This window comes from Dipodomys spectabilis, unplaced genomic scaffold (genome assembly GCF_019054845.1).
Source record: "Dipodomys spectabilis isolate Male_0828 unplaced genomic scaffold, ASM1905484v1 ptg000002l, whole genome shotgun sequence".
Taxonomy (NCBI): Eukaryota; Metazoa; Chordata; class Mammalia; order Rodentia; family Heteromyidae; genus Dipodomys; species Dipodomys spectabilis.
The window spans coordinates 50,038,695-50,054,916 of record NW_024870679.1 but is presented as its reverse complement, the minus strand read 5'-3'; the positions used below and the strand labels follow the sequence as shown (position 1 = coordinate 50,054,916).

General features: G+C 49.8%; 1 protein-coding gene across 4 annotated transcripts in view; it reads right to left on the bottom strand.

Moving 5' to 3' along the window:
- The window catches only part of Szt2 (SZT2 subunit of KICSTOR complex), a 52,860-nt gene that overhangs the window by 6,449 nt on the left and 30,189 nt on the right, over positions 1–16,222 (bottom strand). For 2 of the 4 annotated variants that reach the window (XM_042675200.1, XM_042675211.1), the window contains exons 29-63: positions 15,464–15,605; positions 15,227–15,319; positions 15,042–15,120; positions 14,649–14,942; positions 14,365–14,506; positions 14,096–14,203; positions 13,940–14,003; positions 13,524–13,709; positions 12,997–13,164; positions 12,831–12,918; positions 12,660–12,752; positions 12,269–12,470; positions 10,715–10,814; positions 9,594–9,723; positions 6,978–7,130; positions 6,801–6,903; positions 6,615–6,720; positions 6,414–6,525; positions 5,701–5,819; positions 5,436–5,600; positions 5,155–5,239; positions 4,830–4,994; positions 4,550–4,717; positions 4,031–4,158; positions 3,481–3,647; positions 3,252–3,349; positions 3,033–3,165; positions 2,724–2,854; positions 2,508–2,608; positions 2,263–2,439; positions 1,819–2,086; positions 1,658–1,737; positions 1,429–1,554; positions 1,127–1,317; positions 132–222 (exon numbers count right to left, since the gene is read on the bottom strand). In XM_042675200.1, the coding sequence (XP_042531134.1) occupies positions 132–222; positions 1,127–1,317; positions 1,429–1,554; positions 1,658–1,737; positions 1,819–2,086; positions 2,263–2,439; positions 2,508–2,608; positions 2,724–2,854; positions 3,033–3,165; positions 3,252–3,349; positions 3,481–3,647; positions 4,031–4,158; positions 4,550–4,717; positions 4,830–4,994; positions 5,155–5,239; positions 5,436–5,600; positions 5,701–5,819; positions 6,414–6,525; positions 6,615–6,720; positions 6,801–6,903; positions 6,978–7,130; positions 9,594–9,723; positions 10,715–10,814; positions 12,269–12,470; positions 12,660–12,752; positions 12,831–12,918; positions 12,997–13,164; positions 13,524–13,709; positions 13,940–14,003; positions 14,096–14,203; positions 14,365–14,506; positions 14,649–14,942; positions 15,042–15,120; positions 15,227–15,319; positions 15,464–15,605 (4,756 nt within the window). The remainder of the gene's footprint in view (positions 1–131; positions 223–1,126; positions 1,318–1,428; positions 1,555–1,657; positions 1,738–1,818; positions 2,087–2,262; positions 2,440–2,507; positions 2,609–2,723; positions 2,855–3,032; positions 3,166–3,251; positions 3,350–3,480; positions 3,648–4,030; positions 4,159–4,549; positions 4,718–4,829; positions 4,995–5,154; positions 5,240–5,435; positions 5,601–5,700; positions 5,820–6,413; positions 6,526–6,614; positions 6,721–6,800; positions 6,904–6,977; positions 7,131–9,593; positions 9,724–10,714; positions 10,815–12,268; positions 12,471–12,659; positions 12,753–12,830; positions 12,919–12,996; positions 13,165–13,523; positions 13,710–13,939; positions 14,004–14,095; positions 14,204–14,364; positions 14,507–14,648; positions 14,943–15,041; positions 15,121–15,226; positions 15,320–15,463; positions 15,606–16,222) is intronic. The other 2 variants (XM_042675220.1, XM_042675229.1) reach the window with 1 other exon arrangement.

Here is a 16,222-nt window from a genome sequence, read left to right as displayed (position 1 = left end):
GGTGTCAGTCTAGGTTGGGCGACCATAGTATATCACTCAGGGTCACTGATCTCACCATGGGGAGATAATTCAGGGTCAGTGACTTGTGTCTATGACATTGCTGATATCATCATGATAGGATAATTAGTTACCTTAGGGCTCCCCTCAGTCTTGGTTTTCGGGCAAGAGAAGGAACTTCGGCCCTCTGTTCCAAGAATAGCCATGGCCCGCAGGCGGCTGGTGCTATAGAAAAGGAAGGGAGATAAAAAGATGAGTCAGAGCTGGGCTCCCCTTGGTAAGCGCCTGTAATCCTAGCTATTCAGGAGATTTGAGATCGTGGTTCAAAGCTAGCCCAGGCAGGAAAGCCCCTGAAACTCTTATCTCCAATTAACCACCAGAAAACCAGAAGTGGTGCTGTGGCTCAAGTGGTAGAGCGCTAGCCTTGAGCTGAAGAGCTTGGGGACAGAGCCCAGGCCCAGAGTTCAAGCCCTGTGAGGCAGATCAGATAGGTGAAGGACTGTGGCTATCAAGGTCTTACTGGAAAAAACTTACTCAGAGATGTGCAGTGAGAAAGCAGCAAGGCTGGACCTGCTATCTGGGACAGCAAGCTGTGCTCAGGGGAGATGGTAGGTAGGAACAGAGGACTGCCTCCTTCTGTCACTACTGGCCAGGAAGTGACTATGGACAAAACTGGCCATAGACAAAGGTGCAAGGAGGCCCAGTGCGAGGGCCTTGATGAGAAAAGCCATCTAGTCCTGAAGAGAAGCCATATGAAATCTCAGGAGAGGCTAGGGGGGTGGTCAGGACAGGAGTTGGTCAGACTCAGACCCAAGAGCTTAAGAGATTCACATGTGTGGGTATATGTGTGTAAACACACAAGGTACAGGTGTACATAAGTTCTGTGACAATGTACGTAGTTCTGTGTTAAATTGTGCTCCTGAGTTCCACAAGTCATATGAAGTTTGCAGGACACCCCTGAAGTCTATATGAAAGTGCTCGTCCAAGAGCCTCACAGATGTGTGCCAGCCCAATGGAGTGGGATGAATGTGCACAAGGCCAAGTTTCGAAAGCAGGATCTATGTGAGGAGGAAGTTCATGGAGTCTCACTCGCAGTGGAGAAGGGTTATGGAAAGGGAGGTGGGCTCACCTGCGGGAGGGTGAGGGGGGCCGCAGTGGTACCAGTGCGAAGCCGATGCTCTGTAGATACTGTACATATTGCTGCATGAAGGCTACGCTTAGCTCCTTCAGCCATGGCTCCTCCCGGGCTCCTGGTAGAGGCACATCCAAGGATTCAGGGGCCTCTCGGTTCCCAGAACCTGACTCTGGGCGATGGCGCCGCTGTGGAAGTGGACATTAAGGCTCTACCCACTGTCAACCTCTTGAAGATAGAGAAGAGGTCCCAGTGAGGTAAACAGCTCTCAGAGAAGAAATCTATGTCTGGAGCCTCACCTGCCCTTCAGGGGGCCCAGAAGACTCTGGGGGTCCATGCAGCCAGGCAGCTGGGTCAAAGAGCAGGGCTGTTGCACAGTAATGGACCAGGCGAGATGACTGCTTCAGGGTCTCCAGCTCCCCAGCCTGAGGACATTCGGGAGGCAGTCAGCTCTGGAGCAGTGGCTAGGGAAGAGTCACTGGGTCTTCATGAAAGATGTAGGCTGGGGTTACAATGGGGGTCACTCACACTGATTGGCATGCTGGCGGGGGCAGAACGCTGCTGCCAGGTCACAAACAGGTTCTCCATCTTCAACTGGCGCTCCAGCTCTGTGGGTGGAAAGCCGTAGTAACTGCTCCAGGAGCTGCCCACAGGTTTTCCCTCCCAACCGCCTGGATCAAAGTTCTCACCTCTGCGCTCTGTCATCTTGATTTCCAGAAACTGTTGTCCATGGTATGTGACAGGGTCTGGAGGTCTGGGTACAGGACCAACTGTGGAGCTGGGGCGGGCAGCAGTGATGTCTCTCAGGGCCTCATCAAAGGGAAATGTGTCCAGGGAAAGGGGACCCCCACCACGAGAGGACCCACTCAGCCGGCCCTGCTCACGGCTCAGTGGGGGACTTGCACTCCGGATGAGGGTCTCCACTTCCATGGTCGGCAGCAGAAATGGGTTTGGCTCCTGAGAGACATGGAGCATCACAGTTGTCGCATGGCCTTTGTCCTTGGACCCTCTCTCCATTTCTGGGTTTCCCCTCTGAGTTTCCCTATTACTTCTGTTCTTAAGTCTGTCCTCTCTCTCCTGCTTTCTTTGATCTCAGTGGCAAGAAAAAGAAGAGGGATGCAGGCAGCAGGTACCTTTTCATCACGCACAGGGAAGTCCAACTGGCCATAATGATGGAACAGCCCCAGCTTCTGACTGAGCAGGCAGAAGATGAGATGTGCCCGTGCGTTCTGCCACTGCACGAGGCGAACCAGTGCTCGGCCCAAGGCCACCCCCAGGTCTGGAGCCCAGTTGTAGGTCAGCAGCTGTAGCTGTAGTTAGAAGTCAGGGTTAGTGAGATCATAGGACCCCTCTTCCCTTCCAGTGACCTGACACTGACCTTTTTGTCCACGACCTCTAGCAGCAGGAGCCTCTGCCGGGGAGCATTTCGTCCTGAGCTCCCATCACCTCCTGACTCAAAGCGCTGCAGGGCTTTGGCAGCTACAGGGTGGAAAAGGACACAATGGGGGCCTGTGAGCAGACCCCTTTAGCCCCATCTTACCCACTGCAGGGTCAGAGAGCAACCGGTAGTCCCTCCCCTTAGTTATACCCTCACCCTGTTGGGTTGGTTTCCTCCACTGCATGAAGTTCCTTCCCAGAAGCAGGAGGTGTCGCTCAGTTGCTGGGCGAGGAGCTGGGCCCAACTGCCCAGGGGTGCAAGGACTGAAGATCTCTGCTTCTGAACCCCTAATGAGAAGGAGGAGCAGGCAAAAAAGGGAAACCATCCATGGCCCCATTCCATAGCCTTTCTCTTTGCTGGCTCCCACCTCTCCTAGCCCAGCATCTATGAGTTTGGCTTCCTATAGTTCCCAGCTTTAGGGGGTTTGGGGAAGTTCCCTCCAATTCCATGAGAACCCAAACTCACAAATGCTGCTCAAAGACACGGACACTGGTGTCTCCAGCCATGGAGCTGACTAGAGTGGTAAACTCAGACAAGATGGATGGAAGAAGGAACCGGGACACCATGTGGGTGGAGCTTCTGGACACCGAGGCACAACCTAGGGGACAGAGAAGTCACTGTGGGACTGAAGGCTGGGGACCAAGACAGGGTGCTGAGGGACGGAGGAGGACTGGGAGGTCTCACCAATCTGAACCATAAACCCCATCCAGCGTTGAATGATACGAGCAAACACAGGGTGCAGGGTCCCCACCTCACCCTCTTCTAGCTGTGTTGTCCGGCGTCTAAAGATAGAGCAGAAGTAAGAACGTCCACATCCATACAGGACACAAGTAAGTGTGTACAAATCGTACACTGCTCTATGACTTTACACCTATACCTTCCCATGATGCAGTACCATAGCACACACATATACCTTTGTCTTTGGGCTCCGGAATCTGGGCCTGATGCTCGCTCAGTTCCACCTGGTGTCCGAACATTTTCAGTTTTATGTCGCCTGCGACCCCGAGTGTCTTCAGGCCGATCCAGGACAATGTCATCAGTTGTTTTGGGAGAACCCAAGTCTCCACATTCTGTTTTACTCTAGGGATAATGTAGGGAATGAGGAAGGGCTATTGGGAAGAAGGGGTAGGGATAGCCAAGTCTGGTGGTTTTGGAGGCCTGGGCTCTGGCCCTGGCATCCATGTGACTAAACAGACATGGGAAAGTTACTCAACTTTACTGTGCCTCTTCCTCATGAGCTTAAGCTCTACTTATCTCACTGGCTATTATGAGGATCCAACAAAAAAATGGAGGCAAAAGCATTGAATAAGTTGGGCTCTCTACATCAGTGAAAATTTACCATGTTGTGCTCTAAAAGGACAGAGCAGTTTTATCTCAAAGCAAGGCTGGGGTTGGGATGGGGTTGAAGGAGTTAGGAGACAGGCAACAAGATAAAGGACAACTTCACTGCTTCCTCCCATTACCAGCATATCCCAGAAACTACGCCGGCCCGCTTTGCTGGGTGGAGTCACAGGCTCCCCAGAACCAGAAGGAAAAGTGCTGGCTCGGCTTGCAGAACTCTTGGTTTCCAATGATCCACTGCTGAGACTTCCTGTGGATACCAGACATTACAGACTGCATCACTAATCAACCCCGCTCCAGACAAGCTAGCTCAAGACTGGCATGAGAGTGCCTGGCCACTTGCTCTACCTGCTACTGAGCACATGCAGCTGAGATGTATTTGTGAGGTAAGATCCTAGGGTGAGCTCCTTCCTCAGGTGATCTCAGTTGCCATGTGTTCACTGTCACTGCTTTACCTTGATGATGTAGAGACAAGGTGATGGACAATTGTGTGTGCCCACCTCTGATGAAACATTTGTGATGTTTTCTCTGAATCCTGCCTTTGTACGCTCACCTACCATACTGTCTTTCCTGGACTTAAAGCATTTCAGGTGTGGGGAGAATGGGAAACAACCTATGATTAGAGATCTTGACTCACATACCTGGGGGTGTGTCCTCTATACACAGTGAAGCTGGCAATAACTGCAGCTCCATGAGGGCATCAGCCAAGGCCTGGCGAGCTGCTCCCCGCAGCTTCTCCTCCAGCTGCACTATGCTAATGTTCCCCTTTTCCCACACATCCAGGCGAAGCTGTGGGGCCCCATTCAGAGCTGAAGAAAAGAATGGGAGTTAGTTGAGGGTCCCCTAGATGCCACCCTACTCATTGCTCTTGCCTGCCACATAACGGACTGAAAACTCCATTCCTCCATCAAGCTGCCCCACCTGAAGAACTGTCCGTTGTGACTGGGCAGCGGATGACCTGAGTCAGTTGCTCAAATTCTTCTTCTTGCAGTGAGTCTAGGGGTCCCGGGGAAGATGGGGGCCACAATGCCAGTGAAATGGGTGCTCCTGCATCATCCACAAAGGCTAGAGTGATACAGGCGACTCCTGCGTAGAAACCCACGGGAAGACTCAGCTTTGGCACTTGCTGACCTCCCCTCCCGAGATCCCCTTCACCTGCAAGGCTGGCAAAGGCTCTCTCAGCCACAAGATGAGAAAAGCCTTTCCTGTACCGGGCAGTACCACAGGCCCATGCCCTGCATTGTACCTTTGCCTCCAGTGCCCTGTCCACCAGGCTTGTTATACAAGTAGATGTCCAAGTCAGGAAGGCCACCTTGTGGTGGGAGTGGATGCTGGGAGAGAAAAGGCATGAAGCACTAAGACAGGCATCCAGAGTGTGCACAGGTATAAGTGCACATGGGAGATCAGGGAGACACAGGCAGAAAACGAACGTGTGTGGAGGGCTAGGTGCATACAGGCCCATGGGCAAAGACACATATGGGAGCAGTACAAGGGATGAGTTCACATGAGAGGTGAGGACAATCTTACTTTGAAGTGGTTCCGGCTGTTGCTGTCTGTGTACTTTGGAGAGTGCAGGAAGATGAGCAGATTTTGCCTCAGGTACCAGGCCAGGGCAGGAAGCCAGGGCCTGCAGGAGCAGGGCAGGGCCAGATGTAGCACTTCTGAGGGGAGACTTCCAGGAGGCTGGATGAACTGCGAGTGGGAAAGGGAAGTCAGCTGAATGTGCAAGCTCCACTGTAAACTGGTCAGATGCTTGCAGCTGAGCTAAAGGAGAGTGTGGGAGAGAACTGACCTCCACATCAGCTGGTGTCAGCTTGCAGTTCCGGACCAGCATGACTGTGATGACATCCAGCGTGGCCTCATCCAGGCGTCGACGCAGGACCCGCACCAGCTCATCTGTGATCTCAGGGCCTTTACAAAGCCATTTTGAAAGACGGAGACATTGGTATAAGATCCAGCTGTACCCATGCCACCCCTCATATACTGGCAGTAATTCAGAGTACTAAAGCTAGAAGGTACCAGAAGTAGGGTCTGGTTCTGCCAAGCTAATCATTGTAAATATGGGCACATGAATTTTACTTCAAAGATTCAGTGCACTCATCCAAAGATGAGAATTACAACAGCATCAACCTCACAGGTGTGTTGCAAATATTATGAGGGAGGTATATAAGAGTGTTAGCCTGAAACTTTGTACACATTACCTGGGGACCTTAGACTCAACATAGCCCCAAATGAACCCATTATCTTTACTCTTGTCCACCCCTGGTCTCAGGCCCATGAAGGCAACTATCCTAGTCACCCAGCTCTTCTTCCCACGTTGTAACTCAATTAGTTCTTATCCTAATCCACCTAAATGTTACTGGAGTCTGTCCTCTCCCACCCAGCTCCTGTTCAGAGCAGCAACTGGAAGAGGGGGCCCCAAGCAGAGTAGGAAGAGACTTTGAGAGACATTCTCAAGGATTCTGGGATATAATGAGTCACTTCCAAACCTTTCCTGTTTTTTACCTGCCTGCCCTACACCGTGTACCAGCAGCTGGATATGCCTGTCCACTTGGCCCACGGGGCGAGCAGTATCTGAACTACGGCTGGAAGCCATGTCCATTGGAGAACGAGGACCCTGCAGGGACAAATACGGTCAGGTTCTAGCTCTAGGAAACAAAGTACAAGGGGAGCACAGGGGACATGAGGAGTGGGAGCAATACGTGCCAAGGCTTCCTCAGAGTAGATAGGCTCCTGGCTCCGGGACAGAGCTAGGGAAGGGGGCAGGGTATCCCCTTCCCATGGCCGGTCACTGCAAGATGTCTCCAGGAGCCTGAGAAAGAAAGAGGCATGACGTGTCTCTTGACTTTAACTTGTCCCTGACTTTAAACCAGCTTTTTGGGATCTACATACCGAAGATAGTATACAGCCTTGGTTGCTCGCTCCTGATAAACAAACATATTCTTCCGGTTCACCACAGAAAAGGCATTGAGCACAGAGCGCAGGGCCTGTATGGCTGGGGGAGTAACATGGACTTAAGAAATTCTCTTCCCCACACCCTTCACCCTACTCTCTCGTGCCATTACATACCACGAGAGACCCCCATACTGGGCCCCATCTTGAGGCGTGAATGGACTCGGATCACTGTTCCCCATACAACATCACAGGAGAAATGGCCAGGGACAAACTGCATGGTGGCTGCCAGATACCCTCGGGGTGCACAGCTCTCATCAGCAGCATAATCTGGAGGAGAGAAAACATGGATTAGAAACAAGATTCTTAGCTCTTCACCAGAATACTCACCTGGGAATTAGCCACTTGTTCTCAACGCCTCCAGATTTCTTGTCCCTCTTTGCTCGTCAGAAAAAGCTGATCTTTGGTGACAAGGCAGGGCTAAGCAGAGGCATGCCCTAAGGAAGCCAGGTCACAGCACAGAGGCTTTCAGAACCATCTCAAGGAGATTTGAGAAGGAACTAAGGACAAGTGTTGACAAAAGCAAAGCATAAGGCAATTCTGAAGACAATGCCACAGGTTTTGGGTCCTGTTATGACATATGTCAGGAGCCCTATTAGCCGTTGTCCTCAAAAGAAGCGGCAATAGTAGCCTCATTAGAACAGAAAGGCTATGGTTACTTATGTATTCCAGCTGTGGAGTGAGGGAAAATATATCCTATCTTTGGAGGATAGATATACCAAAGGGTGATGTGACAATACTTAAGAGCCATGGCCACAGTCCAATGCCTTGTTTGATCTTTGTCAGTTTCTAGGTGGACAAGGAACCTTCAGTAGGTGAAAAGTTTTGTTTCCCAGAAATGCTGTCAGATGTCAGCAACAAACAGGATACTCAGGAGACTGCAGAGTTTCTGCATAGAAACTGGCACAGGATGCTGTTGCTAAGGGTTTCAGAGAAAAAGATAGAGACTAAAATGAAGAAAGGCTGTGTCTGGGTTCTGACTGGTCTAATATCCCAGGCTGCTAGGAGTCACCCTGAAGTAGAAGTGCTTTGTTGTCCTAGCATATTCTCAAGTTGCAGAAAGTGTCTTGAAAACCACAAGAGTCCACTAGTTATAGGGTTTCTGCTTTACTGCTTTAATATGAGGAATGTCCCAAGATGTGCTGAGATGCACCATATCCTGGCATTCTTAAGAATGTTAAACATAAAGAGTGATCTGATTTGAAGCCAGAAGGAAGAACTGTAAAAGGACAAGACTTGCTTTCTCTTCTATGGGCTAGGAAAAGAGGTTATCAAAGTAAAAGAAGGGGAAAGAAGTGTTGAGACTCCTATTACTAGCTCAAGTAGATTTACATGTTTCCTTACCGTGACTTGAAATCCCAAAAAACTCTAAAGAGCCCTGTGCCTGACTGTTCACAGAGACAGCCAGTCAAAAAGCCAGATCTGGCTGGCTGCTGCTGGCTCACACCTATAATCCTAGCTACTCAGGAGGCTGCGATCTGAGAATTGCAGTTCAAAGCCAGCCCAGGCAGAAAAGTCCATGAGACTCTTTAATAAACCACCAGAAAACTGGAAGTGGCACTCTGGCTCAAAGTGGTAGAGCGCTAGCCTTGATTGAGCTGAAGAACTGAGGGACAGCGCCTAGCCCCTGAGTTCAAGCCCCACAACCGATCCTCTCTCCCCCCCCCCAAAAAAAAAAAAAAAAATCCAGCCCTGTTATAGGACCATAGCCTCTCCCCTCTGTTCTTCCATGTGGGAACTGGCCTACTTATTCTCACTCCTTTAGACTCCTTATCCCTGTCTAGTCCCCTTTTGGGGAAAATTAAACAATTTGGATATCAAAGCTGGACACAGGTGGCTCATATCTGTAATCTTAGCTGCTCAAGAGTCTGAGATCTGAGGATCAAGGTTTAAAGCCATCCTGGGCAGAAAGGTCTGTGAAACACTTTTCCCCCCTGGTCATGAGGCTTGAACTCAGGGCCTGGGCACTGTCCCTGAGTCTCTTTGTGCTCAAGGCTAGAAATTTACCATTTTGAGCCACAGCTCCACTTCTAGTTTTTAAATGATTAATTGGAGATAAGAGTTTCACGAGCACTTTTCTGCATGGGCTGGCTTCAAACTGTGATCCTCAGATCTCAGCCTCCTGAGTAGCTAGGATTATAGGTGTGAGCCACTGGTGCTGCTGTCTGTGAAACTCTTTTCCCCACTTAACCAGCAAAAAGCCATAGAAGTGGTGGTTTGGCTTAAGTGGTAGATATCAGTCTTGAGTGAAAAAAGCCAAGTGAGGGAGGCCTTGAGTTCAAGCCCCAGTACTGGCACCAAAACCAAACCAAACCCAACTGTGGTGACAGTATCAAGAAAGGCCATGTGGAGGCTTGCCCTTGAGGACTATGTGATACCCAAATGCTAATCATCTCCCCTGCTTGGCTCTTTCTCTAAGGGACATAAACATACTCAAGTCTCTGTCTTAAAGTTCCTTCCTTGCCTTTGTCTTCCTTCAGTTATTCTCTTTTTTGTTTTCACCACCACTTGAAAGAACGGTTATTCTTTGTCTCACCTGTCTATCTTGACTTTTCCATTATCAGTTCCTTCTCGATCTCTCCAATGAAACTGCTTTCATGAAAGTCACTGATGCCTAGCAGCAGCAGGATCCAGGCATCCTATCTTACTTACCCATGACTCTAACCCAAAGACTGGATATAAGAAAGAGCAGTGGCACCACCTCGTGAGGGAGGCTGCTGGATGGGATCATACCATCACTAGGTAGCAGTGCCCGCTGGCGCGAGTGGAAGGGTGTCTCGCTACGCCACAGATCTTCTTCACTCTCTGCCACCAGAAGGGAGTTACACACATGACTGTCATGCAGGTCCTGAAGGAGCAATCGCTGGGAAAAATAACAAGATGTAAGAAAACTGAAATACCTCTTCCTAAGTGAATGATGGTCAGGAGGATCGGAGGCTAGAAAGAATGCCCACCATTTTGATTACTATTACTGAAGGTCAAAATAAGGACATTAGGAGACCAGACTGGGATACATACTGAGACCTTATCTCAAAAACCGAAACACCACATTAACATAAAAGGACCTCAGTAATCAGAGATGGTGTCCTACCCTAAACAAGCTTAGGGCTGAAAGCAAATCCAGTGAGGAGCACTTATCCTTACTCTTGGTCAGTATCTAGTCACTTTCCTTCAATTCTTAAACTAAAACTACTTTGGATGGTCAGCTCCTTTCCTATTATATGATCTCATAGCAGTCTTTGCTTTTCCTCTGAGATTCTTCACAACCATCACTGAAGTAATTTGTATACTTTAGTTATTCAATATCTATATCCCTTACTCTAAGCTCTAGAGTCAGTTTCACAGTAAATCTCTAATGCTAGCACACAGTACAATGATAGGAAATATTTCAGTCACTGGCAAGGAATAAAAAGGAAACTCAGCCCAGGGGCTGCGAATTCATGCCTATAATCCTAGCCATTCAGGAGGCTGAGCTCTGAGAATTGAGGCTAGAAGCCAGTCGGGCAGGAAAGTCCATGAGACTCTTATCTCTAATTAACTACCAGAAAACCAGAAGTGGTGCTGTGTCTCAAAGTGGTAGAGTGCTAGCCATGAGCAAAAAGAGCTCAAGAACAGTACTCAGGACCTGAGTTCAAGCCCCAAGAATGGAACAAAAGAAAAAAAAAAGGGAACTCCACTTCCAGGGGTGGGTTGGAGAGCTTCCTTATTGGTAAGGAGTTAAGAGAACAGCCCAGAGTTATTACTGAGTCTGAGATACACTGACAGCCTCTGAAAGTCAGTTCCTGGAAACCCCCTTCCTCTTTTGTTCTGTTTTGTCTCAGTGCTGGAGAGCCCTCGCCCTGGCTGCTTCTTACCTGGTTGACCTCCCTGCAGATCTCCCCAACTCGCCTCACCAGGAGCTGCTGCAGGTGGCGACACTCAGTGCCAGGCCCTCCATCCTCCCGAATCAGGCTCCTAGGAAGGATGGATGGATCAGACATAGAGCTGTAGTGGGGAAGGAGTTTTAAGTGTCATGAATATGATCTGGGGAACCCATAAGAAGGAAGCAGGACTGGACAGAGGGAAGTGAACCTGACAGGAAAGAGGGAAAATGGAATTCTCAAGAGCAGCTCTGGAAGGCTTAGCTCCACACTTGCCTTACACCAGCTACCAGGTGGCGCCACACTAACACTAGCACTTGCGCCCTGCAATGAGGCTCTTCTTCATAAGAAGGGTCTTCCCTGCTCTCAACCCCACTCCAAGAACAAAGAGTGTGTAAGAGATGCCTAGCTGTAAATTCTGACTTGACCAAGTATTCCACTGCTTTATGCTGAGTTACTTCCTTCATGCCCTCATGGTAATATGATGTAGGGATGTTACACAGATTAGATAAGCTGTTCCATGTAAAATGCTATGAGTGCCTATAGAATTATAGGCTCCTTTGTTTTGTTTTGTTTTTTTGTTTGATTTTTGTTTTGTCAGTCATGGGGCTTAAACTCAGGGCCTAAGCACTGTCTGCTCAAAGCTAGCATTCTACTGCTTTAAGCCACAGCTCCACTTCCAGTTTTCTGGTGGTTAACTAGAGATAAGAGTCTGATGAGCCTGTGCAGATGGCTCAAGGCTATAATCCTAGCTATTGAGGAGGCTGAGATCTGAGGATCACAGTTTGAAGCCAGCCCAGTCAAGAAAGTCTGTGAGAATCTTACCTCTAAAAAACTACTCAGAAAATGCCGGGAGTGGGCTGGGAAGGTGGCTCAATGGTAGAGCACTTGCCTTGCATGCCTGAGGCCCTGGGTTCGATTCCTCAGCACCACATAAGCAAAAAGAAAAAAGCCGGAAGTGGCGCTGTGGCTCAAGTGGTAGAGCGCTAGCCTTGAGCTGAAGAGCTGAGGGACAGCGCCCAGGCCCAGAGTTCAGGCCCCATGACTGGACACCCCCCCCCAAAAAAAAAAAAAAAAAAAAAGAAAATGCCGGGAGTATGGCTGTAGCTCAAAAGGTAGAGTGCTAGCCTTGAGCACAGAGAGGCTCAGGGGCAGTGCCCAGGCCCTGAGTTTAACCCCAGAACTGGCAAGGAAAAAAAAAAAGTCTCACAGACTTTCTTGCCCAGACTGGCTTCAAACTTTGATCCTCAGAACTCAGTGCCCGGTTTTATTACTCCCTTGTTTTATCACCCTTTGAAGCCACTCTGAACTGTACATGTTCTTAATGCTCAGTTAGAAGCCAAAATCACCATTAGCTTTGCAACTCCATTGAGAAAGGTGAGAGTACTGTGCTTTGCTAGGAAGATTTGGGAAGAGAGCTGGAGCCTAGACCTTAGAGTACAAATCAGACTGAAGCTCTCAGTCTCAAATCTAACTTTTAATAATGCCAGGGTCAGGAAAAAGCAGTTAAATTAGGGTTGGGTGCAGGGCCTCCATGCTTCCACTTACCGTGCATGTGCATACACTTCCACACGATCTTGCAGGACTCGAGCAATAAGCCAGAAGTCAGGCAGGCAAGGCCCAGGGAGGCCTGAGAATGAAGGCTGAGGAGGTGCTGGCCCAGGTGGAGTCCGCAATGTGAAGGAAGCCTTCTCACCAAGAGTATCATGGGGCTCTTCACTGTCAGAGCCACTGCTTCCACCATCATAACCTGTGTCAAACATACGGAAACATTTAGTTCATCCTTAGCACAGCCTGACTCACTTGAGCCCTTTAGTATACTGAGCTTGATGATTCCCTTCAAATGAGCTCCTTTTGATATCTATGCCCATATCTTCCTCTGTGCAGTCCAAGACCACCTGCCATCATCTTAGAATCCTCTACTTCTGCCCCAGCTTACCTAGGTGATCTGAGTCCACACTGCCTTGACTGGACATGAGGCTTAGTCCCCGGCTGGGCCCAGGTTGGCTCCCTGAACAGATAAGGGAAAGTTCTGGAACTTCTCTGGATATTTTCTACAGCCTCCTTTTAGAAACGGAAACTGGCCCAGATTTACATCTCAAGCTCTCACCTTCCTGTGGTAGGCTAGGCAGGCTGATGACGGGGGTGCACTCAGAATCCTCTGGGGAGCCAAGGGTATGGGGGCTGGCTGTCACGGCCTGAGGGACAGAAATCAAGACTAATGTACAGTACCACATACACCCCACCATCCTTCTCCATCCTCACACCAGACTTACCTCTCCTTCACCACTTTCAGCCCTGTCCTCATGGCCGTGCCAAGCCCAGGCCTCTGAAGGGGTCTCCCCTTGGGGCCCGCTTGGCTGCTGGCCAACTGCCACAAAGAAGAAGCCACTGTCAGGGTCCTCAAGGAGAATATGGCCAGGGAGGTAGAGGCGGCGGAACTCCTGGGGAGCAGGAGTTAAGGTCACAGTTTAAGCAAAAGTAGCCTTCCCAATATATAGAAGCCTACGCTTCCTGATCAGACACTCCAACCACCCGGTGAAGCAGACGCCAACAATCCCACTGCTGAGGTAAGATAAGGTTTAGTGATTTTCCATAGCTCAGTAAGCCCAGTGACAAGGTTGGAAGCTGGGTCTCTCTCCACTGGCCTGCCAGGCATAGGGATGAGGAGCAGACAATATGATGAGGAGGGAAACAGGAACGGTAATTCTATGGACTCAAACTAAGAAAACCCAGTTCTGTGCGTGGGGTCCAGGAAGGATGGGCTCCAATCAGACCATAAAGTATTTGGAAGGCAGCTTACCTCCTTGAATTGTGTGAGGGAGCGCTCTGGCCCAAACACAAAACTCAGTGGAAGGGTCTGTCGAAGGCAGGTGGAGCGCCCAGGAGAGCTATGGATATGGGCAGCTGCTCGATGCAGGGCAGGGCTCTGGGGAATTCCCCCTCTTCGGAGTGCCCCCACCATCTCATCTTCTAACAACCAGCGGATCTACAGGCAGAGAGGAACGAACCCCTTGCTTACTGAAGCTTTATCTCAATTCTAGACCAGAACAGTCTAGATGATACTCTGCCTTCTAGACAGAGTCCTGTGAGATGCCTTCTAGGCCTCAATTCAATCTCAGAATAAAAAGGGTGCCCCATCTCACTTATATGATGGAAAGGGTATGAGTTACAGCACTAGGGGTCTGTTGCTTATGCTGGATCATAGAAAGCCCTCACCTCACTCATGGTGGTTTCAATAGCCAGTCTGTGGGGTGTGGTTAAATTGGATAGTCCTGAGTGCCTAAATGGAAGAAAGGTTTAGGTATGAGTTTCCAGAAAAATGAAACTGAGGGGAATGAGGAACTCTGAGAGGAGCATAAGAACATAATATACCTCTCCTCTTCTGGGGGTGGCAGCGGGGGTCCCAGGCCATCATCTGATCTTAAGGAGGACGGTTGCCCTGGGGACCGTGGGAATGAAGCACTGCTCTCAGATGTTGACCTGTACCAGGATGGGAGCAAAAGTCAAAGGTCAGGAGATAATATTCTCCCAGTGCATCTTCCAGGTCTCCTTAGTCCCCAGGTCCCTTAAATTCTTTTACTGGCCCTCAATTTCCACAAAGTCCCAGGCCCCCCCACCCCCTACCAAGCTGGCTGCCACACCGATGGTGCTGTGGGTCCGAGGCTGGAGGGAGCTCCACTTCTAGTGGCAAAGTCAGCACAAAGACATCCAGAGTGATACTGAGGTCCCTTAGGGGAACTCGGCCTCCAATTGGGGGTCCTTCCAGACTGGAAAGCACCTGGCCTGGGAGAGGGGGACAGTTAAGAGGTTGCTGGGGACCCTGGGAAAAGCATATCTTCCATACTTCCAGGCTGTCCTCCATTTCCAGGCGGGCAAGCAAGCTGTACTATGATCTCTGGTGTTCCCAGGGCTCCCCCAAACTCACTCAGGCAGGTGGGCAGGCTGCACACAGGTACCGAGCTGTGCTGCCCACGCAGTCGCACAGAGCATGTAAGGTGTAGGAAGAGGGGTGGCAGGTCATGCATGAGGCTCTCAGGCCCAGTGGGTGAATCGCCTCCCAAGATACTGAAGGAGTCTTCGTCAGGATTAACAGTGTCTGCATCTGACAGCGAGGCAGAGTCTAGCCCAGCAAGCCCCAGGTTGGGTTCACGGGTCTCACGGTATTCCACTTCCAGCTCTGGGTCACTCTCAGTGACCACACAACAGGCAGATGTATATCCTAGTGGGTCATAGAACATGGTCAGCAGGATGGCAGTAGAGGTCACTGGGCCTGCCTTAAAGCAGCCTCCTCCCACACCGTAATCACTTGCTCACATACCTTCTTCTCCCATGATCTCAGCCTCTGAAAACTCAAGGTCACTGACTTTCCTGTCTACTGTGTCCCGGGGACCCTCATCCTGTAAAAAAATATAGCTGTAAAAAATACAGCTGATCCAAAAGGATCCATGCACATCCAGGCCCTGGGTTGGGGATACAAGACAGGGAAGGAAGAAAGCCACTCACCTCTCGCCTACTGGATGGAGGGCAGTAGAAGAAGTAGTGGGGATTGGAGGGTACTGTGCGGAAGTGGAGATGACTGATCTCTAGGAACTTCTCCTGTTGTAGAGTGTAAAAAGAGCTATGATGTCAGTTTCCCCTGGAAGAACGTTAATTTTTTACTAAAACAAGACGGATGGTACCCTTAACCCAGAGAACACTGTCCTCTGCATGAGTAGGAATGTATCCCTCTTCTGTTCTCACCTGGATGAGGCTATGAAGGGCATCATGTGCCTCCCCTCTGAGTTGGCAGACATCTGTCAGAGAGATCTCTGGGCCAGGGTCTGAATTACCAGGGACACGGGTGCTCTGAAACTCAGGCTCACTTAGGTCCTCTGTCTCTATACTGAGTAGTTGGGTTTGGGGAGAAAGCATACCAGTGTTAAGAACTTTAAGTGTTAAAGTGTCTGCTTCCCAACCGGGGAGCAGCGTACACCAGTCTCCGTCTGTTCAGGGTAGCACAACAGCTGGTGTGGTGATACAGGCAAGGAGAACCAACCCATTCATTTGAGTTCCAATCTTCTTATCTAAGGGCCAGACATTTCTGTGAAACAAAGTGTGGATGATGGTAGTTTTTTGACTTGTATCAGTAGGTGGAAGATGAATGGAGAAGGCAAGGTTTGTTGGGAAGAAAATGTGTTCACTTTGAGGACATGAGAAGTGGGAGTTCCTAAGTTCGGACCTATGAGTATTCCCACCACTCTAGTTCCAATGGCAACACATTGCAGAGGCTAGCACAGAGCTGTTTGCCTGCTTGTGTTTTCCTTCTAGTCCTTCACCCAAAGGGAGGGGCTTACTGTGGGAAAACAGGTTTGGGCTTGATGATGTACACAAATTAGTTTGGGAGATTGTTACTATTCTATGGAGGGCCTCCCAGAAAATCTCCACTTCACTTTAACAACTGGGAACTCCATAGCTTGGACTTGGCTCATTAGACCACACTAAAGAAGCAGAGTCCTGGAG